Source organism: Cupressus sempervirens, chromosome 6 (assembly GCF_028749045.1).
Source record: "Cupressus sempervirens isolate cs-2001-9-10 chromosome 6, ASM2874904v1, whole genome shotgun sequence".
NCBI classification, from domain to species: Eukaryota; Viridiplantae; Streptophyta; class Pinopsida; order Cupressales; family Cupressaceae; genus Cupressus; species Cupressus sempervirens.
This window is the reverse complement of record NC_143123.1, coordinates 28,236,411-28,264,085: the sequence shown is the minus strand read 5'-3', so window position 1 is coordinate 28,264,085 and position 27,675 is coordinate 28,236,411. Positions and strand designations below refer to the sequence as shown.

Here is a 27,675-nt window from a genome sequence, read left to right as displayed (position 1 = left end):
CTATGTTGAAAGATCATTTAAATACCATATCAATTATCTCGACTTATTTATATTTTTTATTTTCTTTAATATATTTAAAAATAAAATGATTTTAGTTTTGATCTTATACTCATTAAAATAATTTGATTTAATTTAAAATTAAATTTATAATATACAATATAATATGTCCTTTGAATTTCGATGAATTTCAAAGGTTGTGGTATATCTTTCACTTATAAAGTCAATTTAAAAAATTAAATAAGGTCTAATTAAAATAATTTGGTTTTTTTAAAATTAATAAAAACCTAGTTTGTATAAATAAAAAATCTTGTTTATTTAAAATATTACCAAACTAAAAATAATAATTTAATTATTAAAATTTTAAAACAAAACTTATTCCAATTCCTATTTCAATTGTTGCAACCAAACATAGAATATGCATATTTCAACTCCTCTTCCAGGTCAACCAAACAGGTCCAAATGATATTCCAGAACTTATTTTAAGAATGCACAAATACCAGAAGAGGGCTTATTCCAGCATAGATGAAAGCCACATTCGACAATTCCTGCAGCCAAACAGGCCCTTAACCTCATTACCATTTGTTCCGATGGTCTTAAACAAGCTGATATGATCCCTTTAAATGTCTCCAAATCTTATAGGTCCTTCAAAAAGCACACTGATCCAATACACCGCTCAATATAAATAGACATACATATGATTATTTTCCCTTCTATATCTTTTAGAAGAATAAATATTTATTACTTTATATTTATCCGTGGTGCCCCTTCACCAAGGGTCAGCACTTAGAATAATTAATCATTATATAGTATAATTAATAATATAATATAATTATCATATTATCAATATAATCAAAACATAATATATTAATTACAATACAATAATAATTAGTATAGTCATTATATTGTCAATCAATTATAACAATATTATCGTTTAATAATTATATCTTAATAATTATATTATCACAATAATATAATTATCATAGCTATTTATGTTTTCAAGGTCAGCTTAAGTGTTTGAGACTGATTTGTGAAGTAGCTTCAAGTCCAATAGACAAACCCAGGACTGTAGATAAAAAAATGTTACCAATGCATACCATTGTTGGGAAGATGGAAGTCTTTGAATCAGCAAGTTTTGGCCTTACCAAGGGGAAGAATAATGATAAATGTACAAAAATTGCCACTATGATTTGATTTTAAGAAGCATTAAAACCATTTTGGTGTAGACAGGAATTCCATGGAAAAATGCAATCAAGATCTATAAGGAGGATCAATCCATGAAGACCATGATCACCATGATAAAAGGCAGACACACTGAATGCAGTTCACTTATGATTCAAAAATATCAATGTCCCCAATGTTTTCTCATCGTATGGAATCCAATCAAAGAAAAAAATTGATATAATGGACAAACAAGAATTGATGAAGATACATAAACCATACTTTGAGCCAAAGGCATTTTTCAGAACACTCTTTGCTTGAGGGAAAGCCCTCTTTTCCAGCCTGGTTTGGATTGCAAAGTTTTAACTCCAGCAGTTTCAGACAAAGATCTTCGAAGACAATTGTGATAGCAATGAGGAACTTGAAATGGAAAGAAAATAAAGTCTGACAACTTTTGTTACAATCTGAATGGCCCTCTACATGGATCAAATATTATTGCTAGGCATCTAGATTCTTAGAGAGTAAGTTTTAGATACGAAGAATGAAAATAATCATACATACGAGTTTTTGGCCCAGGTATTTCTAATAGTACAAAAGGAAGAAAATTGCTTACAAGAATAGGTATACCATATGCTATATATTGATGGAAAAAAAAACAAGCAATGTGATAAGATGAGCACAAAAACAACTCAGAGAAGAATATTAAAATTTGACTGTTTAGCATGTAGTTCAACAGTTGTTAATAATTAGCAATAGCCTCTACTCTGTGCACAAATCAAGAAATAAAGGGGCCAGGGATGTAATGAAAGAATGCATGTGGGCTAGATAGCTGACCTTTTCTGGTGGAAGATCTATCCCTAAATTTCCACGTGAAAGAATGATCCCATCTGCTTCTTGCAAGATCTCATCAAAATGTTCCAGACCCTGCAACAATAAGTTTCAACAAACCTAAGATCAAAATAATGGTGGCAGTTATCATTGGGCATTGCCAGTCAAGATTCTGAAACATACAGATAAAAAGGAAAAGATAAAGCTTAAAAACTTCATTTTTGCCACAGTGCATACCTCTATATTTTCAATCTTGGCAAATATCTGTGTCTCTTGAAGATTCCCGAGCTCGGCAAGATAAGCACGTGTCTATACCAGATACAAGAAATTTTTGTTACAGCACTTATACAAATTTCAAAAAAAATTACCTTTTACAATGCACCTCACAAATAAAAGTTTTACAACTTCTCTATGGTATACCGACTTATCATGCTCTCATCAATATAAAATGCAATCACTGTTCAGGGTAGAATATAATCATAATATGTTCTCCAAATCATAAAAGCAAAGATGTCCAAGGAATTGAGCTTAATTGATTAAAACCTTGGTTTTTTATTTTGGAGACCCAAATTCAATTCCCCATAAGGGACATCTAAATGAATTTCTAACTTGTGATTCTTGATCTTCCATAGTTGGTAAGGTGGTTTCTACATAAAATTGGATTTATAGGTAATTACTCTTAGGCTTCCATGTGTGATTTCTAGTGTATTTTCTTGTAAGGATCTTGTATTAGTCTCAAGCTGATGCTCATATAAGCAAGATAAATGTAATCCATATGCAATTCACAAAAAGGCAAAAGCTAACATCTTTCTAGAATATCATCACACAATTTTTTGTGCAAATGTTCCTTTGATAATGCAACCATTACTTAAAGATTTTTAAAAAGCAAACAATTTAAACATTTCCTTAATAATGATTATGTTCCTAAGACATTTAGACAGAAGAATCAAAACATTTTAACTTTATATGAAGAACTAAGAATATAATTTATGTTCCTACATTAATAGTCCCAGTAGATGGACAAACAAATTAACAATTATACGAATCTATTAAGTAGCAATAATAAAATAAATAATTAACAGTAATTATCAACTGTTTATTGCTAATCTCACCTGTCTAATATCTTCAGCATGCCGGGTATATGACAAAGAGATAAAGTCAATGTTGTTACGTACTCCCCAAGTTGCAATAACCTTCGACAAACAGTAACAAATCAAATTAAAAACCCTTGCAAGACTCAAAGAGTCAAATAGGAGATGTAAAACATTTTTTACATAGAGATTATGCTGCCCACTGTAAACTTAAATTATTGCAGTATCTGACTTCTAAATCCATTTGGAAGTGAAAAGTTTGTTACACTAATTACTCATTAAACAAATAAACCAAACCATGAATTTAGATTCACGAGACAAAATTTTAGCTTAAATCCAGATACTGGCATAGCTTTAGGATATTCAATTTTGTTCGAGTCTATGCATAAGCATTAAGAACCCACATGTAAACTAGCATTGAGTGAGTGTATGGCATGCATAGAAGATAAACAATGCTAAATTAAATTCAGGAGAGTCATGGAGATGTGGATGACTTCTCACTTATGTTACCAATTTTACTGTTTTGTACTTTTTGAATATTAGATTTATTCTCAAATGGAAGAATTGAAATGCAACTTAAGTACAATCAAGCTATAAAGATCTTATCTGCAAAAATTTCACCTCAAAGATTTTAAGTTTTCCTTACAAAAAATTTAAACTGCCCAACATACCCAGGGAAAATGTGTTGTCTCAAAATAGCTGTTCCATATCACAAACATAGAAACTTTGGGGCAAGATATAGAAGCAACTTAAAAACTACAAAGATCATCTTATCCAAAGCCATTTCACATCCAAAGTACATCCTGAGTTCAGTTCACAACAAATTATAACTTGTCTACTGACATGTGTAGCTGAAGGCAAAACATATATTGCTTAAAAGTTGATATGTTAAGTAGATCTGACTATTTCAAGTTAATTACCAAAATTATGTCAAGTGTTTCATCATAACCCACTAATTATTTGAATGTGCTGAACATGATTTAAAATCATATATGAGAAAAAATTTCATCACAAATCACAGAATCAGAAAAATATATTGGCAATTACGACTAATATCCAGGTGAGTGCTTACATGCTTATCCGCATCACTGAGAGTAGGAAGGTCAATATGAACTTGTGAAACATGCATTGTAAACAATGAACCAGCAAGAGTGGAACTATTTTTGACAATGCAAATTACATCTTGCCCTTTAACATCTGCAACCTGCACTTGTATCAGTTGACAAAATCATCAGCATCCATGTTGTACACATCCCTAAAAGCCAAAGCTTTATTCTGCTAGACTATTCATAGCCACAATAGTAGAAGAGCATTAACCTCAAGCCAGACAGAGGTTGTCTCACTTCCAGTAAACAGATATTGCCCAACAAATATCGTATCCCCTTTGGTCACTTTCTGCAGAATAAGGAAATCAAAAATACAAAATAGATGTTAATCCTTGTGTAGCATAATCTGGAGATATCAGTGGCGTATATATTCAAATAGTAATTGTCAGCTCTGAGTAGGTGAAAGGGCGAGTTCTGAAGATGACACCCTGTGATTCAATCAACATCACAAAAAGTGAAATGTAACATTTTCAGAATAAAAAACAGACATCCTACTTGGCTATTCACAATCTACCTGCTTCTGATAATACCAAAAGTATTGCACTTGTCAACTCAGAGAAGAAGTATCATAACCATCAAAGAAAGACAACAAAATTATAGAAAGGAGTTGTACGGGTGTTGCACTGCATCTTTAAAATTACAACATCAAAACAAAATTAATAAAGGGGTGAAAAAATTGATGGGAAAAATAGACCGCGCACTTGCCTTTTTAAAAGGGGATACAGCAACAGTGAAAACAAAAATGTATGGATGATATTATTTTTAAAGAGTTCTCAGTCTTACAAAAAAACACTTGATTTAGAAGATATACAGGATAAAATAAACCAAAAGTTTGTAAGCTCTTCTGCTTAGACTAGTCTATTCCTCACAAATCCCCACAGTAGCTGAAATCAAAGATGTACTACTGGCAGAGTACTCACCGAGTTGCAAAATCTAGCTGAGTGTTTTGGCTTGGCAACTTCTTACGACTTTTAATAGCACCAAAAACTCGTCCAAGTACATGCCAAGTTTTCGCCAAAAAATCAGTCATAGTTTTATACAAGCACTTGAAGGCAAAAAACAGGTCTCATTTCTCATTTCTTCACTTGTATTTTGCTAAGGGGGAAAATAGTCTTACAAACACTTGTGTTCCAAACATTTGCAAACTGATTTCTATTGATTTGATGTGAGGCGGAGTTGAAGCAGATTTGAGGTGGTTTTTGAAGAGGATGACATCAATGATTTGGAGAGGCCGGCTATGGAGGTAGGGGATGGATTTGGTTTTGCACTGGATGACATTGAGTTGAATAAGTCATTGCTGGTGCAAGGAAAAGCTAGAGGCAAAGCTACATCCAAGATGAAGGACAAGCCATAAACAGAATCAAACGTACTGAGGGAGGAGCGCAGTCATGCCCTGTGCAGACTTCTGGGACTAGACCCTCCAGTTCTACCTCCCTTAGTTTTTTTACAAGAGCTGGGAAGAGGAAGATGTAATTGTAATGATGCATTTACTGTTAGTTTTACATAAATTATTTACTGTGTTGCTTCCAGCCATCAGCATTCCTCACGGGGATGCAGTTTTGTACCCACTTTGTGTTTAAAAATATCTAGACTAAGCTTGTTTCTTTCGAGTTCTCATTTACTAACTCATTGGATGCATCTCCTTGTATAATTTTGGAAAAAGAATGCATTTCTAATTAAGTTGAAGCAACTTTTTAAGTTCCTGAGTTTTTTGACGGAAACTGCCCCAGCTTTTTCCAAAAAAAATTCAGGCCTTGGCAAGTTTTCCAACTGTGAAACAATGTTTTCTAAACTCCATGCTTTAGATTTGGTACACAGTGGTACAGTAAAGAGATTGTTGTCAAAAATTGAAGTTTGATGCAAAATTTAAAGATGTAATTCTGCAAAAAACAGCTCTCTCTCAGAGATAATCTAAACAATGTATGTTAGCAATACATTTAAACTTGCTACCAAAAAGCAGCATAATTGTTTACAATTATCTAACAAATTCAATTACCAATTTTTTTCTTTTAATTCCCATGGACTAGTGTCCACATGCCAATGAAAAATAAAGTTTAGAACAAGAGCCATACCTTTGCAAGCCCTCCAAAGTTTATTGGCAAGACTTCAGATGATGCCTCTTTGCTCTGATCAGGTGTTAAAGTGACAAAAGCATCCATCTCTAACACAATGGCCTGCTGACTCTTGTTGACAACTTGCAGTTCTGCACCAACTGTATCCAACATGACCTGTCATGTGCATTATACTTTATTGTCATGCATGGGAAGCTTTGGATAGTGCAATTTTATAACAATAAGTACACTACAATATCAACAAGAAGTTATAAGGAATAACTAGACTTACAGCACAAAGCTTCTTAACCTTCTTTACGGCAATCTTCAAATTTTCAAGAGTTTCTTGATGGTAGTCATTGTCTCCCTGTGAGAAATCGAATCTAGCAACTGCCGGAATCCAGATATTTACAGGATGATGTTAGAAGGACAAAATCTAGGTTAATATGTACCCCAGTAAAACTTTGAAAATATCAAAGCATTAAATTTCCACCATCCATATGTATTATGTGCTTGTTTTCTGGATTCAATTGCTCACACAATCGAATCCAGAAAACAAGCACATAAAACTTTGAAAATAGATGAATCATTCAATTTCTTGAAATGTGACAGATTCAAAAGGCTACTAAGAAGCAATATCAAAATGTAGAAAATAAAATGAGTTCAATTGAAAGCTATTAAGGCTCACCAGACATTCCAGTCCTGAGACATCCCTCAATCACTTCAACAGATCGTGAATTTGGTCCGAGGGTGCCAATAATCTTTGTCATTGCTGGAAAAAAATTCTGTAAAAAAGATAAAATTATAAGACGTAGGACTCAATTGATAGAATGTTATATACAAAACTTGTCAAAAGCTAAAACAATAGATACATATTCATAATAAGCATTCTTACATTTTCATTTTATACTAATTAAAACAAAAAATATATTGGAAGATGTAAGCATTTAACAAGGCAAATAGAATACAATCGAGGCAGATGACAAACTACCTATAAACTCTAGATCACCCATTGATGAACTAAACCACCATCATTCAAAACCACCATCTCATATTGAATATATATAAGCAGCATGTATCTTGGGAGTTGTTGAGGCCTTGTGAAACAAATTTGCCTCATTTTAGAGCAATTTTGAAAAGCATAATAGTAGACAAATAGGCTCTAAGGCCTACCATTGTCCTGTCCCCTCCATCCAAATAAGATAGCTTTATTTTGAATATTAAAAAAAGCATTTTCCAACACTCCCTGGACAATGGATAACAAAGGTCTAGGCCATGCCAGAATCGAGTCTTTCCCTCTCTACTCTTGTTAATAATAATAAAAATCATACTCGGACAATAAAGCCTTTACAATAATGTCCCTTTATCAACTTAAATGTTCCCAAGTTATTATTCATAATGTACACAATATGACTATTTCAAACACATAACAGGGTTAAGGATTCCAAAAAGTAGAGGACAAAATTTGGAAGAGAAAGTGAAAAGCAAGAAAACATTTTCTTTCAATTTAAAGATTCACACTTAAATATTAAGTCTTCTAATAGTCATAGAACCTTTTGAACACATGATAAGTTTAGCAATCCAATAAGCAAAGAGCAGAAGGTAAATTTTGGAAGAGTGTGCGAACGTGGCAAGTCCCACTCACTGTGAAAAACTTGTTTATCATCATATTCAACATGGTTCAATGCAAGGAAGTACAGAGGTAGAAGTTAATTTATGCAGGAAAAAGCACCTGGCAATTTCCACTTGCCAATTCTAACAAAATTATTTGATGAATACCTCTGGTGGCTCCTTCATTAAACTCCGCCATTGATGACCATGCTAAAAGCAACATGACAAGTGGGTAGGAGATAAACGTGATAAGTCATGTTCACCATGTAAATATTGTTTATCATCACATTCAACATGGTTCAATGGCAAGGATGTGGAGAGGTCGAAATACAATTGATGCAGAAGGAAGTGCATGGCAATTTCCACATGCCAAGTCTAACAAAATTCTTTGATGAATATGTTTAGTGGCTCTTTCATTATGCTCCATAATTGATCCTCGTGATGAATGCAACATGACAAGAGGGATTGAGATACACGTGATAAGTCCTTCTTCAGAAAATACATTCTACAGTAAGAAATCCAATCCATACCTAGTTACTCACAAAAAGGGAAGAGGTTCTCAACTACACAAAGCTATCGGATGAAAATTAATACATTTCAACTGCAAACAATTCAGTGTTTGAAAAAGGCATTTTTTTTAACTATAGGTTTGCTCAAGTTCCATCTAGGCATGTTCGAACAGTCAAATACAAGCATGTGTAACAAAAACCAAGACAACACCATATGCAAATCAGTTTTGAATCCAAACTAGCTTCAAATTATGCCTATGTCCAGCAAGGTTTTCCAACAAAGCTATAAAAGTGATAAATGATCCAAGGCATTTGTTGAAGTACTTGTGGGATTATTCAATCAGAAAGAGTAATCTCTCATCAGCTTAACTACATTTATCATTAGAGTAAAAGATGTTACAAGTCTTTTTTCACTCTAGTACTTAAGAATACTTAGGTCCTATACTTTTTTGAGGAATTGTGATCCTGTTTTATCCTTACCTAGAATTTCTCTAGGGTTCCTTTTACTTCTGTTTTTTCCTTTTATCCGGATTCACAGTCTATGGTTCACTGATTCTATAATGTTTGCATTTCCAATGTGATTTCATTTCTTTTGTCATTTTTTCCTTAGCTTTGTCATTTCTCTCTTTCTGTGACAAAAGTTTAATTGCAGGTGATCCTTGGGAGCTGGCTGCAGGGTTGAGTAATCAACCCCAACATTTATTAATGCGTAAATAGAGCTAAATAGTTGGAACTAGGTCTGTATGTTGAGGACAAGTCTTGCATCTGTGCAGGATCAGCCATCATGTTTAAGAAAGTATGACTAAACAGGGCTTTGAGAATCAGGCAGTCAAAGCAGGTGCTTAAGACAATCAGAGTCGACTAGAAGTCCTATGTGTTCTCGTTTATCAAATACCAATATTCATCCAGCTATTGATATAATGAGCTATGGCAATAAAAGCAACCAATACCTAGGCAAGACCTCTATATTATGGAATCTCTTTCAAAGATTTCAGATCAAACAGATACCATGCAACTACATGCTGACTGTTGATTTTCTCGGATCACTGCAAATGTAATTGCACTGCCTTGTTCTTAGTATGTGTTTTCCAAATGGCAGCCATCTCTCTTATATTAGATAAAATATGGATAGACATGTCCCTTCACGGAGTATTTCAATTCATTAATATTTAATATAATAGTTTGTTAATTAACACACATATATTTGTATATATATTAAATATCTCATATATATATATATATAGTGAGTTTTATCTAACTAAAACAACACTAACATTAACACTCCCTCTTAGTTAGGGAGGAAAAACACGGGACCATATATTCCCTCAATGTAATATAAAAATATTTTTGATCAGAAGATATTCAACATTTTGATATCACATTTAATATCATAAGAATTGGCCTCTAGAATATCAACATATGATATTCACCAAATACTTAAAATGTTCATAAGGTATGTACACACACATTCTCAATGATGTTTACCATATAAATAGCCATGGTTTGTTTAAGGAACTTAATCCACCATGCAAGTTATCATCTATCATGATCTGCTTAGACATCATTAGATGTCCATCATAATAGATGACCACGGTCTGTTTAAGGAACTTAATCCACCATGCAAGATATCATCCTATCATGATCTACTTAGACATCATAAGATGTCCATCATAATAGATGGCCATTGTCTGTTTAAGGAACTTAATCCACCGTGCAAGTTTACAATCTATTATGATCTGATTTAGACATCATAAAATGTCTATCACAATAAAAGGTTAAGTTATATAGATACAAGTGATAATCATTTGGAAGTCATCACTTCCTCATGATTTACACAAGGGTAGGCCCATTAAATCATAGTCACACATATGACACCAAAAGTTTACATAAAGTCAAAACTCCCTCTGATTCTGATATGATCAAGATCTTCAAAAATCAATTGAAATATATCCTCTATTCACTCCTCCTGACGGATGTGTCAAACTCCTTCTAAACATCAATCGTCTGAGCTCCTTTACTTAGCAGAAGTGTCAGACTCCCTCTAAATCTGATATCAATCTCCCTTTTCCAGCAAGAATATACTCGGAGGAAAAGATCAAGGCAAATAGCCCTTATAATAAGTATAGAAATACAGATAAGAATGTTATTATTAATTAGGACGTTAGTAATTTAACTCATGCCTATTACTAATAACAACATAAATAATTATAACATAACTCTTCATTTTATATTTTCAATAATAGAAATAAGATAACATAATACTTAATGATTATATTCATCGGTATTATCTTTAACCCCATTGTTATTTAATTCCATAAGTAATTATGATCTGAAACAATATATTAATTATTTATATATCTTATTGAAAACCATGCATTACCTTAATTGTGTGAAACTGAGGTTATTATTTTTGGGATCTTTCAATAAATTCCAATTGTGCCCCATCACCTAATAAATCACCAAGGTGGGCATATAAGTAGGCCTAAGCTTGTGGGGTTCGTCAAAACTGTACCTGTGTGGTTAATATTAACAAAGGTGATGTGGCAGTGAATACATTCTGCAACCAATTCCTTTCCTTATTTTCATGCCACCTTTCCAATAATTTTGCTCCTCTCTCCGTTTTTCATTTGACGACAGCGCTATTCTTTGAAGTTTATAAACTTTACATTTCCCAACATAGCACTTGAGGCATTTCCCATGTAGGTGGGTTTTAAATCAGATTGACTGTTTTGATTTTTATGCATAACCTTTGGAATTTTGGGTCAGTTTATAATCTGTTCTTCTTTCCACATCATGTATGTGATATTTGATTTTAATATGGTTTGTTTCTTTTAAACTTTCTTTACTTATTCTGTACACCAATCACATACTCTTCTTTTTATCCACATCATTCTTTTAGAATATTTTCTCGGCATATACATTTCACACAATTCCATGTATATCCTATTCAAATCTGCATATCATACCTCTGCTAATTTATCTTTCACAATCTATGCACACAAGTCTGTGTGATCAACCATTCCTAATGACTTCAAAATCTAGCTGTCTACTCTTCGTACAACCAATACAAAGAATATTCTCTGTGCCTACAAAAGTGCTAATTTATAGAACGGGCTGACGCGGCCAGACAAAGTTTCTCTTATCATCTTTACATGTTTTGTTTCTTATCTATCTAAATGTTTCAAAGGTCAACGATGAGCAGTGATAAATCATTGCATCATATTTCCATTTGTGTTCATTCGCAGCCTAGCTCTGATATCATGTTGATTTTCTCGGATTGCTGCAAATGTAATTGCACTGGGTTTTTCTCGGTATGTGTTTTCCAAATGGCAGCTATCTCTCTTATATTAAATGAAATATGGATAGACATGTCCCTTTATAGGATATTTCTATTCATTAGTATTTAATATAATAGTTTGTTATTTAACACACATATGTCTTTGTGTGTGTGTGTATATATAGTTTTATCTGACTGAAACTACACTAACATTTGGAGACAGATAATTTTTTGATTCTCACATCTTAATCTTCTTTGATTTCTACGTTTCAGGTTGGTAAAAACTGCCCTGCAACAAGGATTTAGCATTCAATTTCTTTATCTATCTACACAGACATAGCAGCCTCGTCTGGTCCAAATATCATTTGAATGTTCTTATTAGATAGGTTTATGCCAGTATTGTTACCTTGTATATAATTGCAGAAACCCCACTTGTGTAAATTCATTTCTAGAGAACTAAGAACCATCTTCATGGCACTCGGAGCTCTCCTAATTGTTTAGTTGCCAGCAAATTTTGCCACAGAATTCATCTAATTGATCGTGTTAAACTGACCCATGTTTCATGTTATCTGTGTGCTTCTAACAATAAAATTAATATCATGTGAATCTAATATCGTGTAACGCTACATATTTGCACTAATTATAGAGCAGAAAAAATTAGGTATAGATAATGCCAGATCCTAAATCTGGAGATTGTCTCCGAGCTCAAAGATTTTCAAGCTTGTTTTGAGGGGGTATAAAGCAAGGGCACTGAACATTTTGAGCCTTAGATTAGCAGGATATCAAAACAAATAACATTAAACACATAGGAAGTACCATTCTGCTGTGCTTGGGCATCTGTCAAGAAATTTATTAAAATTCAAAGCATAAGGTCTTGGGCTTATTTTAGGCTAATGGGACGAAACATATTTAAATCTTCAAAATTAAGTGAAATTTGATATTATCCTACGCACAAGAATTTCATGGTGAAAAGAATGTGAGTAATTATGATTATTTTGTTATCTCTTTTCCAAAGCTTGTACCATTTTAATCTGTGCTATATTACAGAAAACATCATCTAGATTAACTGTTAACCCGATATAAATTTACAAATCAATGCACAAATAGTTTATTGTCTTTGAACATAAAATAGATCAATGTTACTAGAAACGACAACAGATAAAACCAAGGGGACTGCACGGGATGAATCAAAATTTACATAATAATCAGAATCTAACAACGGATCCCTTAAAAATCCAAAACTATAACTAATCTTCACATGGTGCTTCATAAGACGACGGTTTCCGTGCAAACTTCACCCCATTGTGACTCAAAAAGCCAATTTAAAAATTAACCACAACCTCTAAATGGCAGCGGTTTTCCCTACTCTGGTAATCATCCGTCAAACAAAGCTGTAGAATCGGAACATGTATTGAACCGGCGTCCCCTCAATACCAAATGTGAAGAAAAAGATAAAGATGAAAACAAAATCCTTGAACATAACCTACAAAATCTTAACGTTGATTACAAACTTTAAAGAATAAGAAATAAACCTAGACATGCATTTCAGACGAACAACAAAATAAAAATTAAGAACAGATTTCCTCATGAAACAACTTTTTCCGCTCGATCTTCATCAAAAACTGACTCGAAAGCACAGCTGAAAGCAAAAGCACTTAAAATAATCACATTCTCTAAATCCCGGAACTGTTTCCCTAATCCACATGCTACAAATTGAACATAGCTACAACGATCGGAAAAAGGATCAAATCTTCCACGTCTCTCTCACAGATGCGATGAAATTTTATTTTAAAACCAAAAACTTTCTACACGCCTACAAAAACCTAAGAAACAACTAAAATTTGCAGGTAAAAAATAGAAAATCTAACTCACAGTCTTGGAAGATTCGAGGATCGAAGCCATGCGAATAGGCTCCTCAAGCAACAAATGAGCTCCCTGCATTTTTGTTTTCTTTCCTTCTCCTTCTCTTTCCTTTCTTTAAAATCTAAACCAAAGCTTCTCCTCCGATACAAAGCTTGAACAATTAAAGAGAATTCGTATGTTATAGAAAGGCGTAAGGATTTATGAAGGGCCGAAATTATGCTCTCTGCTCTGAGCCGCAGTATTCCAAGTTCGCTGTTACGTTTGACTAGAATGCCTACTCTTCTCTTCTATTCTATTTGGGCCGGTTCAAATCGACGGCGCACGTCTTATTCTTTTCGAGACGGAACGACGGCCGTTGATGAAAATTTGTTTTCCACCTATTCTTCCATTCTAGATGCAAACTCGCGTTTTCTTTTTTCAAGTTCTACTTCGGAATATTTTACTGCACCGTGGGCCCCAGTAAAGCGGTTTTTTTAAAGTTACCCACAGTAAATCTAGAACATAGGCTTGGTGGATCCCACTATTTTAACCAACGTCTCGGAGTTTGGGCCCCCAGACCATAGTTTTATTTTCGAACTTGTGGCGCATACTAAACGGCTAGGTGAGCGGGGCCAGTCGGTGGGCGTTTTTTTAACAGGTAATAGTTTTTTACTTTTTTCGAATAAAGTTGTAGACAAACGGCACGGCTATAAAGTCGGAATTGCCTGGATAAAGTCACATCAACATGGCTTCTTTGTGAAATTCTACGGGGGGATATTATGGGTATATTTTGAGCAGATGTCCCCATGTCTTAGCTAACTTTCAATTGAAAGGTTAGATAAATCATCTTAAAGTCAAAGTTAATTAGATGGTCTTAGTTTCAGAGTGAAATCCTATTTTATTTTGGGAGAAAAGTATTTTAAATTGGTACATAGAAAATTTTATATAAAGTTGTCCTATATTTCGTGTTTGTGTGTCATTTTTAATTAGTTTTCTTTATTTGTTTGTGTGTATTTTCAAACAATTTGATTATGGTGTTTTTATGATAGTCTATGACTTTGTTGTGACATAGGGTGTTGATAAAGATTGCAAAGATTTGAATAAGTATTAGAAAAAAGAGGGGTTATTTTTGCACTTTTTTAAAATTAGTTTTCTTTATTTGCTTGTGTGTAAAATTTTCTAACAATTTGATTATGGTACCTTTATGATAATCTATGATTTTGTTGTGAGATAGGGTGTTGGTAAAGATTGTAAAGATTTTAAAAGTATTAGAAAAAAGAGAAGGTTATTTTGCACTTTTAAACATTTTATTTAAGAACGTGGTGTCTTCAAGGAGAGGAGGGTAGTTTTGTATATATCGTGAGAGCTAACTATTGGCATGATTTGTTCAATGAGGGGATAGTTGAACAATTCAAGTTGAATAAGAAAAGGGTTGAAATGTAGAAATATTGTTTGTGAGGCAATCTATCCCATAGAATACCTTAAGCCTAATGGATGTCAAAATAATTTCTTTATTTCTTTCTATGAATGAAAAACTTTATGTAATTAAATCTAAAAACATACATACAAAATATAATGGTTTATGCATATTTAATGGTTCTTATATATGTACATTTATATACACTTTGATACATTTACTCACATTTTATTTATGTGTATGTCAATTATCTATCTTATTATTGGACCTATTCATACACTTTTATATCTACTTGGTTTGACCTCTTCTATTGTCTAAGCTCATTTTCAAATACATTTGGTTAACTCAACATATTCAAATTTGACCAATTTTGGTCAATAATCACCTATCATTTTCTCATGTTAAATTGACTAAGCACATTTTGGTGTAATTTATTTTTATGTGTTTAAAAGACATTCAATTGCATGCATTATCATCATTGAATAACATCAAATGGTATTTATAAAAGGAGAATGCAAGGAATATTTCAATTGGAGTACTTAAAGGAACTACATCACATCACTTTAGAGTATATATACAATTGAAGTTTGGTGTCTTCAATGTTTTATTTGTCTTAAATAGTTTGAGTTTGTAGGACTCATCCCTAGCATCACACTAATAGCCTTCTGAATGTATTTTTAAATATCACCAACTTTAGATGGTAGAAACAATAAAGGTAAATGTAACAAGCTAAGGAGCAAAATTGTGTAAACTATCTAATAATTCACCAAATGTGGTTTTAAAGCACATTTTGGTGTAATTTTTTGTTATGTTTAAAAAAACATTCAATTGCATGCATTGTCATCATTGAATACCATGAAATGACGTTTATAAAAGGAGAATGTTAGGAATGTTTCAATTGAAGCACTTAAAGAACCTACATCACTTTAAAGTAGATATAGAATTGAAGTTTGGTGTCTTTAATGCTTTATTTGTCTTACACAGGTTGACTTCAAAGAACATCTCCCTAGTAACACACTAATATCATTTTGAAGGTATTATTAAATACTACCAATTTTGGATAGTAGGAACAACAAAGGTAAATGCAACAAATTAAGGGCAAATGTACGTAAAGTATCTAATAATTCACTAAATGTGAATTTGTTTTAAAGCATTGATCTCACCATGATTTGTAAATGCAAATCAACACATTATAAACCAAGTGCCCAAGTCCTAAGGTAAGCTATAAACTACCATATTTTATTTCTATATATTATACATTCAAAATGTAGCATATTTAGAAAACTATTTAGCTCATTGAACATATTGTTGATTTATGGAGGAGTAAACAGGACAAACAAGATACTGAGAGGGGGGTTGAATCAAAATCTTTAACACTTTCTAAGTTTTCACCAATTCATTCACACCTATCAATAACTTGTGCATGTAAAACTTATAATGTAAATCTGTCATAACATATAGATCTGATCAATCACATGCATGAAAATAAAATGCATAACACAATATTTGTTACTTAGAAACCCTCCAAGGCGAAAGTAAAATTGGGGTGGGGATGACACCCAAAAATCTTCACTACTGCAGTAATAAAGTTAACTAGTTAAGGTTACAATGTTTGACCATAAAATATGATCTACCCTATGAGGGGTCTGCCCTATTAAAAGATTAAGAGACTGATAGGTCTCACCTTGTTAGAGGATTTAACACTTACAACAAAGTAAGGACTCTATTAGGAGATTTACAAAGATCTATTAAGACCACTCTGTTAAGATATTCACCCTAATTTAAGTTTGTTAAAACTGATTCAATACTTGACTGCTTGACTCTCGGTTTGCTTTGTAAGTTGATCTTGAGTCTTCTCCTTGCTAACTGATGCTCTCCTCTAATCTAATATGCTTATCTTTCCCTTTCACTTCACTTTAATGACTAGGTCACTCAGTCTATTAGATGATAATAGAACCCTTCAATGACTTCTAAACTAATCTTAATCCTTTTCTATCAATAGCTTCACGTTCATACATAAACTCTTTTCATCTCCTTCTCTCTTGGTAAATGATTTAGGCTATGATCATCGCTATATAAATATTTTCGTAAAGAGTTTTCTAAATGATTCCATATTTTGCCTCTTCATTCTGATCATTGAATACACAACATAGGGATTTGTGATCCACAATGTGTAAATGTTATGTAACAACCTCTTACAGTATTAAATATTTTATAAAAACTCTTCAAAAATCAAATATCCCTTCCAAGTCAGCCTGATAGTCATTTTGCCTAAAACTTTGTTCCATTCCTAACTTTCATGTAAACTCTATGTAGCTCAACCTTTGTTGTTTCCTGATGCTCAACATTGATGTTGATTGACCTTCATTGTGCTTAGTACATACTAAGTAACACGACACATGTATTCTCAAAACTTGTTCAGTCGCTAATGAGCTCAACTCGTATACAAAAATAATCTGTGACCCAAAAACTTACTCGACTCCTATAGAGCTAGGTACATAATTACTTATGTACATAACTCAACCTATATAGAGTAGCTCGGTCACAATGAAGATCATTTGACTCTGCTTTGTAAATGACTATGTGGTTGACACTAATAAACAACAATGGTTAGAGATATCAATAATCTCCCCCTTTGACGTTAGTGGAAAAAAACACTCTGTCATATATACATTGTTACAATACAATCTGATAATGAACTCTCCCCATAATTCATATGACTTATGAACAATGCAAAAACAATACAAAAATGAATAACACAACCATTTCATCTTTATTCAAATCTATACATTGTACATTTGTACTTCTTCTTTTACCTTTCTTTTGCATTTTGTTCACATCACATTACTCTGTCTCTCTTCAATTCTCTTTACCCATCTTTGTATCTCTTTCCTTCTACACATATCTCGTTCCCCCTTGTTTTTTAATACTATATGTCACTATTGTTGGGGTTGAATGGGTGGAAGTAATCCATATGTTTCAATGAATTCCGTGTGAACTGTGGTAATCATGGACAGTGCATGATCCCAAGTTGTTCTTGTTGCCTCCAAAATGTGATTCTATAAGTGAAGTCTTGCAGCCTAATCAATTAAACTATCAACCACTGATAAATTGTGATCTTCTATGATAAGATCTTGGGTTGTTTTCAGTTCTCTCTGCATAACCTCCAAATGGAGTATCATCATCACTTGAATAGAGATCAATTTAGATCTCATATTATTGCCAGCTACCTAAATCTCGACCAATGTGCCTTGAGCATACAGTAGATTATTGTAGCGATCAATGCTTTATCCTACTGACTCTAAACTAATGTTGTTGGATGCCTTCATCTCAGCCTAAATTAAATTTATTTGTGCCTAAATATTGTGAGTAAATCTTGGCACATATCACAACATAGTGTACAAATGTTTTACCTTCTAAATCAATTCAATCATAACATGTGCTTTCTCTTGTAATAGCACTTTTTGCTCGGCAATAGTTATGGAAACTTTGTCCACAACCTTGGTTTCAAATCTTCTTTCTAACCAATCCACTAGCTTCTCATTTGACTCCATATTTCTAGCATTCACTTGTTCAACTATATTTACAAGTTAGTTTATGATCGGTGCATCTTTGTCAAAATTTTGAATGTCAAAAGCATCAACAAAAATATGCTTTACATCATGTAGTACCTATTTCTCCTTGTGCTCTCTTCTAAGCTCTTCTTCTCTCTTCTTCTTTATCAAAATTTCTTGTAGAAAAATAGTTCACTCCAAGGTGAGATTTTCCATATCCAATTGTGGCATCTCAATGATTTCATCTAGACTAACATCAATATCTAATGAAATGTCTTTTATTGCTTTACTCTTTCTACTAGGTGAAGGAGTGTTGCTACTTGGCAGTGCTTTTGGAGTTGGTGAGGTGGTATCACCACTTGGTCGTGTTTGTGCATTTGTGCTTGAGGCAACAATAGTCACACTCGGTTCAACTTTATTTGATTCTTTATCTTCCTTAATATGAGATGTTGAAACAATATTATCATTTACATTTGTTTCGTTGTCTTCACCCTCTACCTCTATGTTTGTGAGCCTTGACTGCTCAGCCTCTGGAGTGTTAGGGATGTCGACACATATAGGGGACATGTTGCCTTGTAGACTCAGCACACATGAAATTTCTCCACTACTATAGTCATCTTCAATGTTTACAGTGTCTATCTCTTCACTCTTTGTTATTAACCCAAAAATGCTCTTCCATAGAAACTCACTCTATTGTTGTACAACTTCCTCTTAATTTTGTAATATAAAAAACATTCTGCATTTAGGAACAAATCTGCTCCTATATTGTTCCAAAATTGTATCTCATTGATCTTGTGACAAATCTTGCATAACTCTAAAGTTCTAATGTGTCAGTTCTTATGTTTCTTCACTACTTCAGCATGTTGCCATCTTCTCTCTAGTCTATCATAAATATCTTTGGGTATCTTCTTCTCTATTTCACTAGGAGCTAGTTTTTGATTTGCAATCATTTCTACCATAGCCTCCTCAACTTTATTTCTATCATCATTATCTAGTGTGTCATATCTAACACATCTAAAACTAGATAATCCTACAGATCTTCTCAAGGTTTCACATACCTCATCAATAATCTTTATTTTCCTGACAGCTAGTCCTCTGACCAATCTCCTTCTTTTGGTTCTAGGGGCACTGGGCTTAGTAGTCTCTACTACCTTATGCTTTGCAAACTACTCAGCACTAGCAGTTGCCCTAGTCCTTGGCTTGTTTGGTGGTGGAGGTGTCATTATCATCTTCTTTTGTGTTCCTTGAGCCTTCTTGCTCGATGGTATGACAACAACTAGGGCTTTACCCTTGTCACCTTCTTCTTCTTCTTCTTCTTACTCATCACCATTTCCTTGTTCTTCATCTTCACCGAGACCTTGTGTGATTTCCAATGGTTTTTTGTCCTTACCTAGGGTGCCCTGCTTAGCTTCTAGGTCTTCAATCATTTTCCTCATTTTCTTCTCTTTGGAAGCTATCTTGATATTCACAATTATCCTTTCTTTGGTTTCCTAATATCTACCAAAATTTTTAGCCTCAACCTCTATCTCCTCTTTCAGTACTGCCTCAATATTTGCACTCACTATATCACTATCTACTTCATAATCAAAACTTTGTAACCAAGCCTTCCTTGGCTTAACTTCTCGTACAAAAGTGTTCTTCGTGTGAACAAGAAAACATATGTCACTGTAGTACTTTGTGACCATTTTTTCAAGAGTCCTCATTCTTCTTTTCATCCTTTGCTTAAATTCATCAAAATAAGCATCCATTGCATTATCAAAGTTTTCTCCCAATTGATTAATGCACTCATTGACCTTCTTTGTCACTAGTTTGTCTTGCTCCCATACAACATTACCAATACTAGGAAAGTACTTCTAGATATAAAAGAAAATACAAACAATGAGGGATCCAAACTTACACATTGGATTCTTTATTTTTCTTATTGATGACAGATTCTCTGCAAGTTTTAACTTCTATAGCTTGACAAGATCATACTCGTGATCTTTCATCACAATATTCCAAGCTTGATCCACAACCATACAAGGCACGCTATTTAATCTTCTCGATGGATAAAATTTGTGAGCAATGACTCTCACTGGAAGTTTAATTAGGGGATTTAAAATTCTTGTAATGGACATACCGTGTCCATTCCACTCGACTCCAATGTTAGCCTCAACTTCTTTACAACTCAAACATTGCATGGTCTTCTTCTTGTCTAGGGTTGGATAAACTGTAACCCTGTTTATCATTTTCTTTATGATCTCCTCTGGTCCATTCTATAGCCAATACTTCATGTTATGAATTATGCTCAATATAACTTTAATCCACTCGATCTTGAAATTTCTCAGGAACTCTAGGGCATGAGTTAACCGTTTCCTCTAAACAATTTAAATTCTTCCTTCAAGATTCCTTCATTGCACAGCTTCTCATAATCTTCCTTGATTTCATAATCTCCTCCTCTAATTTTGCACATATAATAGCTTCTGACACCATGGATCATAATGACTTTAGGTGGTATTGAAGATGATGCACCCATTGAGTCTCATTTCATTGCAATCTCTAGAATAACACAAAATTTAGGTGCAGGACAAGCTTCACTGTTCACCAGTTGAATTCTACTAACCTCTTGGCTCATTAAAGTGGCTGATGAAGTTGCCATGATCGTAGTTAGGGTTTTGAAGTTCTTTCTTCTCTGGATACTCAACATAGTTTAGATTCTCTACTCGTTCATGCTTCTTGATCAAATCACCCTTGAAATCTTTGTTGGTTGCTAAAATCACTAAATCGCTCTGTGCTCTCAAAAATATGAATGTAAGGTATGAAATAATGTCCTTGAAGTTCTTTATATACCTTATTTTGATCAATTTAGGGTCTCCATTAATGTTGTGTACTTAGACGAGTGGAAGCCACCTGTCTTGGCTAATGTTGATGCCTTTCAACTAGGTCTTGTTTTACAACTCAATCTCTTCCATATTGCTTAGTATCCATCATTCTTGAAATGAACGGTCCATGTTGTAGTGCTCGGTCAACATAGACAATTTCCTTACACTCGACAACCTTTCACAAATTTTTTACTATGCATCTTGTATATGAAAATATAAACTTTTGGCACATTTATATGTAAAGAACCAATGTATGATATATCAATTAAATATGCAGTTCCATACATACCTCTCTTGCTTAGTTTGAGATGACATGACCACCTTCTCCATTAGATTGGGTGACCTTAGCTCCATTAGCTCCACTATTTTCATCTTTTGTTTTCTTTTTTTCTTTTTGGTTCATTTCATTCCTAATTTTCTCAATGTCCACTTTGCCTTTGCCTTAGTCTTTTGCCTGATTTGCTAAATGTACTTAAGTCCTACAATTCTTACTTTGATGTCCAAATTTGTGACATTTGGAACATGCATTGTTAGGTACATAATTCTTTTTATGATTTGTTGAGTAGGGTGTTGTCTGTGATCTACATTCATATTCTCTATGCCTATATTTCTAATAGTTGTAGCAATATCCTTCAAATTTATGTGTAGCCAGTGTATTCCTCGGTCTTGACCTGAACTCGTGTGTTTGATGTCCTTGTTTCTTGCAGTAAAAATAGTAACTAGTAAACTTAGGTTTAGAATTTTGCATACCATGTTTGCTTTGACATATATTTGCAGTATGACCAAGTTTTCCATAGTGGTAGCATGTTGGTTTGCGTTATTGTTGTGGAGTCCAATTAGTCTCCAAGTGGGAGATTGTTGTGATGTGGAGCCTAATTAGACTCAGAGGTTTATTCGGCACAATTTTCTCCCCATATTATTTCTACAGGGGTTTGGGGGCAGCGCCCTTGTGGGGTCCTGGGGTAGTGCCCTAGGTGTGCTCTCTCTTACAATATAGGGTGGGGTTGAGGGGCAATGCCCTCGTGGGAGTTTTGGGGGGCAGCGCCCCCAAAACCAAAAATGCCCTTATATTGTAAAAGGCATCGAGTACTATTTTTCTATTATTCTAGCCCTAATTTTGTAAGTGAAAAAAGCTTGTATAAGAAGGCTCAGGGTTAGGGATTTCATGATGAATGGTGATATTGTAGCTTCTTGTGGCGGTATTGAGCTGTATGGGATTACGAATTGTAATTAGGTTGTAATCACTAGATAATAATAATATTGGACTTGTTATTGGTGGATGTAGCGCAGGGATTAGGTGAACCATGTTAAATCTTGGTGTCTTGTGTTCTCTTTTATGCGATCTACTATTTTCTGGTATTGGTTATATTTGCATGTAACTATTATTTTTGTCTGAGGTTAATCCTGATTGTTTGTCCTTTGGATTTGTATTCCTCATTTCTCCATTCCTGGATGATTCTCCTTTCTTGGTGCATGAATGTCCTGACCCATTAGAACAACTTGATGACTTCATGAGTTCTTCAAAATACTTCAATGCTTCCTTTGGTTTGTTGAATCTCCCCATGGATTCCTTCTCATTTTTTATTTCATTATTTAGTATGTCATTTTGTGATTGGAGATTTACAATTTGCACATCCTTGTGATTCATTTCCTGATTTGCAAGCATGAGTTGATTCATCATATCCAGTTGTATATTAGTGATCTTTTGTACACTTGATATCCTTTCTTCAAGTTTGGTAGCCATTACCCTTTTTTCTTCTTCAACCATAGTCATGTCTTCTTCAACTTTCTTTCTTTGTTTGATCACTTCACATAGTCTTACTGATTGGATTTCATGTTCTCTTTTCATTGATCTCACTTCTTCATTCAGTAGTTTGTTCTTGTCAAGTAGATCAATAGATGCTTTATCATCTGGATTGATTGGTTCAAACAATCCTTCAATTTTAACTTCTTCATAAGAGTATTGCTTTATTTGGATGGCAATTTACTTTCTCCTTTTTAGGGAATCCTTTAGATCTTGTCTTGCCTTCTCAAGTTTTTGCAATGTCACTAGTACATTTTGGCAAATATGTGACTATGTGACTAAAACTTTTAGTCACACCACTAAAACATTTAGTCACGTGACTAAAACTAATCACATTCCACTATTTTTTTATAATTTATAGTTACAAATGACTAAATAAGTGCATGAATGTCATGACCCATTAGAACAACTCGATGACTTCATAAGTTCTTCAAAAATACTATAGTGCTTCCTTTGGTTTTTTAAATCTCTCCATGGATTCCTTCTCATTTTTCATTTCATTATTCAGTACATGTCATTTTGTGATTGGAGATTTGCAATTTCCACATCCTTGTGATTCAATTCTTGATTTGCAAGCATGAGTTGATTCATCATATCCAGTTGTGTATTAGTGAGCTTGTGTACGTCTGATATCCTTTCTTCAAGTCTGGTAGCCATTACCTTTTTTTCTTCTTCAACCATAGTCCTATCTTCTTCAACTTTCTTTCTTTGTTCGGTCACTTCACACAGTCTTACTGATTGGATTTCATGTTCTCTTTTCATTGCTCTCACTTCTTCATTTAGTAGTTTGTTCTTGTCAAGTAGATCAATAGATGCTTTATCATTTGGATTGATTGGTTCAAACAGTCCTTCAATTTTAACTTCTTCATAAGAGTATTGCTTTATTTGGATGACAATTTCCTTTCTCCTTTTTAGGGAATCCTTCAGATCTTGTCTTGCCTTCTCAAGTTTTTGTAGTCATGTGAGTTGAATGTCAATCATATGATTGTCAATAGTTTTGTCTAGTTTGAAAGTCTCCATCTACAAGATCTAATCTCCAAGCCTTTAAGCTTCTTTTAGAGAACCTGGCTCTAATACCAATTATTGATTTATGGAGGATTAAACAGGATAAACAAGATACTGAGAGGGGGGTGAATCATAATCTTTAACACTTTCTAACTTTTTGTCAATTCATTCACGACTATCAATAACTTGTGCATGTAAAAATTATAATGTTGTAACATATAAATCTAATTAATCACATGCATGAAAATAAAACACATAACACAATATTTGTTTCATAGAAACCCTCCAAGGTGAAGGTAAAACTGGGACGGGGATGACACCCACAAATCTTCATTATTGCAGTAATAAAGTTAACCAATATGATCTACCCTATGAGGGGTCTACCCTGTTAAAAGCTTAAGAGACTACTAGGTCTCACCTTGTTAGAGGATTTAACACTCACAACAATGTAAGGACTCTATTAGGAGATTTACAAAGATCTGTTAAGACCACCCTATTAAGAGATTTACCCTAATTCAAGTCTATTAAAACTAATTTAGTACCCGACTCTTAGTTTTCTCTATAAGCTAATTTTGAGTCTTCTCCTTGCTAACTGATCCTCTCCTCTAATATGATATGTTTGCCTTTCCCTTTCACTTCACTACAATGACTAGGTCACTTAATCTGTTAGAAGATAACAAAACCCTTCAATGACTTCTAAACTGATCTCAATCCTTTTATGTCAATAGCTTCATGTTCACACATAAACTCTTTTCATCTCCTTCTCTACTAGTATATGGTCTAGGTTAAGATTGTTACTATATAAATATTTTCGTAAAGAGTTTTCTAGATGATTCCATGTTTTGCTTCTTCATCCTGATTGTTGAACACATAACATAGTGACTGATGATCCACAATGTGTAAATACTATGTAACAACCTCTGACAGTATTAAATATTCTATAACAACCTCTTCAAAAATTAAATATCCCTTCCAAGTCTGCCTGATAATCATTTTTCCGAAAACTCTATTGCATTCTTGACTTTTATGTAAACTCTACGTAGCTCATCCTTTGTTGTTTCCCGATGCTCAACATTATTGTTGCTTGACCTCCCTTGTGCTTAGTACATACTAAGTAACTCAACACATGTATTCTCAAAACTTGCTCAGTCGCTGATGAGCTCAGCTCGTATACAAAAATACTCTATGATCCAAATACTTTCTCGACTCCTATAGAGCTAGGTATATACTTACTTATGTACATGAATCAACCTATGTAAAGTAACTCAATCATAGTGATGACCCTCTAACTCTACCTTGTAAATGACTAAGTGGTTAACACTAATAGACAACAGTGGTTAGAGGTACCAACACATACGTGTAAGTGCCTTTTTTTCACATTTACTATTTTAAAATACACGTACTTGCATTATAATTGTTGATCTAAGATGTTTAAATGTTTGTGTGTTTTCATTAGATTAGATTAACTTAGAGTGTTGTATTAAGTGTATTCTACTTTCCATTGTAGTGAAACCATACAATTCTTCAAAATACAATTTCCCTTTTTGAGTTTTTCATTATTATTAGTGTTTTAAAAAAAAACATTTAAAATTTACTTTTGTTTTTTAAAAGGATTTTCTTTTCCATGCACATGCTTCATATGTACCTCCTTGCTTTGGGGTTGGCGTGTTTATTCATGTATCATAGCTTTATCCAATTTCATAATCCCTTTAGAAATCACATTATATATATATATATATATATATATATATATATATATATATATATATATATATATATATATATATAGTGAGAGAGAGAGAGAGAGAAATGATTTTCTAGTGTCTATAATATGGTGTGCCTCATTTACGCATGGCATTTGGTCATTATTGCCAAGGTTTTATATCCTCGATGCGTATTATTGTGGCCCTCATATTTCTTATGCTTGGATAGACTATTGTTTTTACATCAAGAATTCACATGGCCTTCTATCATTGGTAGGTATTAATTTTTTACGTGTTGATTTTGATATGTTTACATGAATCTTTATCTTCATTCTACTCATAATTCATGTGATCGCTTTATATAATAAAGTATCATATCCACATATATTAATTTTCCTCATCTGGGATTTAATTATCTTCACTTTTCCTTCATCGTTGGATGATTTGGCTTTACTTCATTATTATCAAGCATTGCATACTTTGAGAGTGGAGAGAGGTAGTAAAATGTTCAATTACTATTATATTTTTCCTTCGAGCATCCACCCTTCATGTCATCTACTTCATGTTGCATATATTATGATGAAAACATTGTCATATACTTATACTATCGATTATTATAGACTGAATTCCATATAATGAATGTAATATAATGACATAACTAAAATTAAGCTACTTCTTGACATATCACATGCTTTATGTTGTCCAATCTCTAAAACACACACTATGCACTAATTAAGCCTTATTTTTCATGTCCTAGTTATATTTCCAAGTCATTAAATACCCAAACATGTGAATACAAGGTATTATAATATGCTTTTACAATGTGTATCTCAATAGTTTCTAAAGATTGAACAAAACTTATAATTAAAATCTACCAGAAGATTAACTATTAAACATGAAGGAGATCTTACAATACAAACCCAAGGTGGATGCCCCACTGTGACACTAAGTGAAAATGGATCAAATTTTTATATCATAATGTTCAGAAAATAAAAGACTTCATACATATTGAAAATGATTCATGAATTGTACATGTAAGTGGTTCACTCCTTCTAACCTTGAAAGCTTTGGTATGAAGAAAGCATAGAATTAAAATAAGTTATGGCTTGCCATAGCTTTGGCATTTTAGAATAACTTTTTGAGTCATGGTATGTTTAAATACTAATCAGTGTTTACTTAAGACAAATTCATATTATTGCATGTTACAAGGACAAGAAGCTTTTAGAGGAAGTTGTCAAGAAGCTTTTTGAATACTGAGGAGGAGAAGTAGAAACTAGTCAAGATTAATAAGTCAATTTTTTATCCCAAGTGGATTAAGACCTTGTGGAAGGAGCTTCTAAGAGCCATTACAAAGTTCTTTACACTTGATGACTAATTTACAAAAGTTTAAAGCTATCATTTTGTATTGCTCAACCATTTTGGATATAAGGCAAGGATTTTCTTTCCTTATTACTTGCTCTTGTCCTTGAATGCTAGCATTGTTGAGCATAGAGAGAACCCCCATAGAAACTATGCTTGTCTTTAAGTTCTAGCATTGTCGACCATAAAGAGAACCCCCATAAAAAAACATGTTCTTCATCAAGGTTTAATTTTGTTCACCTATGAACACTTCAAGGCTAAAGTTTTTGTTACCCCTGTTGGATACAATTGTCTAATTGTGTGTTGTTTTTGATGTTACACAAATGTCATATCAGTTATCAGTCAGTGCTTACTGAGCTCAGTTGGTCAACAAGGCAATTTTCTGTGTCTACCGAGCATTCTTGGAAATTACTCTGCATAGACAGTGTCTACCCAGCTCACTTGGACGTCGAAGGAAATTGTAGCAAAAAGTAGTGTTAACCGAGCTCTCATGGTTAAT

At 33.4% G+C, this 27,675-nt stretch overlaps 1 protein-coding gene across 2 annotated transcripts in view; it reads right to left on the bottom strand.

Annotated features, from left to right (window-relative positions):
* LOC149550926 (pyruvate kinase 1, cytosolic-like) overlaps nucleotides 1–13,751 on the bottom strand; it is a 28,369-nt gene extending 14,618 nt beyond the window's left edge. For both annotated transcript variants that reach the window (XM_089786492.1, XM_089786493.1), the window contains exons 1-9: nucleotides 13,504–13,751; nucleotides 6,923–7,019; nucleotides 6,527–6,624; nucleotides 6,256–6,411; nucleotides 4,395–4,472; nucleotides 4,150–4,281; nucleotides 3,099–3,179; nucleotides 2,224–2,295; nucleotides 1,993–2,082 (exon numbers count right to left, since the gene is read on the bottom strand). In XM_089786492.1, coding sequence (XP_089642618.1) covers nucleotides 1,993–2,082; nucleotides 2,224–2,295; nucleotides 3,099–3,179; nucleotides 4,150–4,281; nucleotides 4,395–4,472; nucleotides 6,256–6,411; nucleotides 6,527–6,624; nucleotides 6,923–7,019; nucleotides 13,504–13,572 — 873 coding nt within the window. In that variant the 5' untranslated portion in view covers nucleotides 13,573–13,751. The remainder of the gene's footprint in view (nucleotides 1–1,992; nucleotides 2,083–2,223; nucleotides 2,296–3,098; nucleotides 3,180–4,149; nucleotides 4,282–4,394; nucleotides 4,473–6,255; nucleotides 6,412–6,526; nucleotides 6,625–6,922; nucleotides 7,020–13,503) is intronic.
* Nucleotides 13,752–27,675: the final 13,924 nt, after the last annotated feature.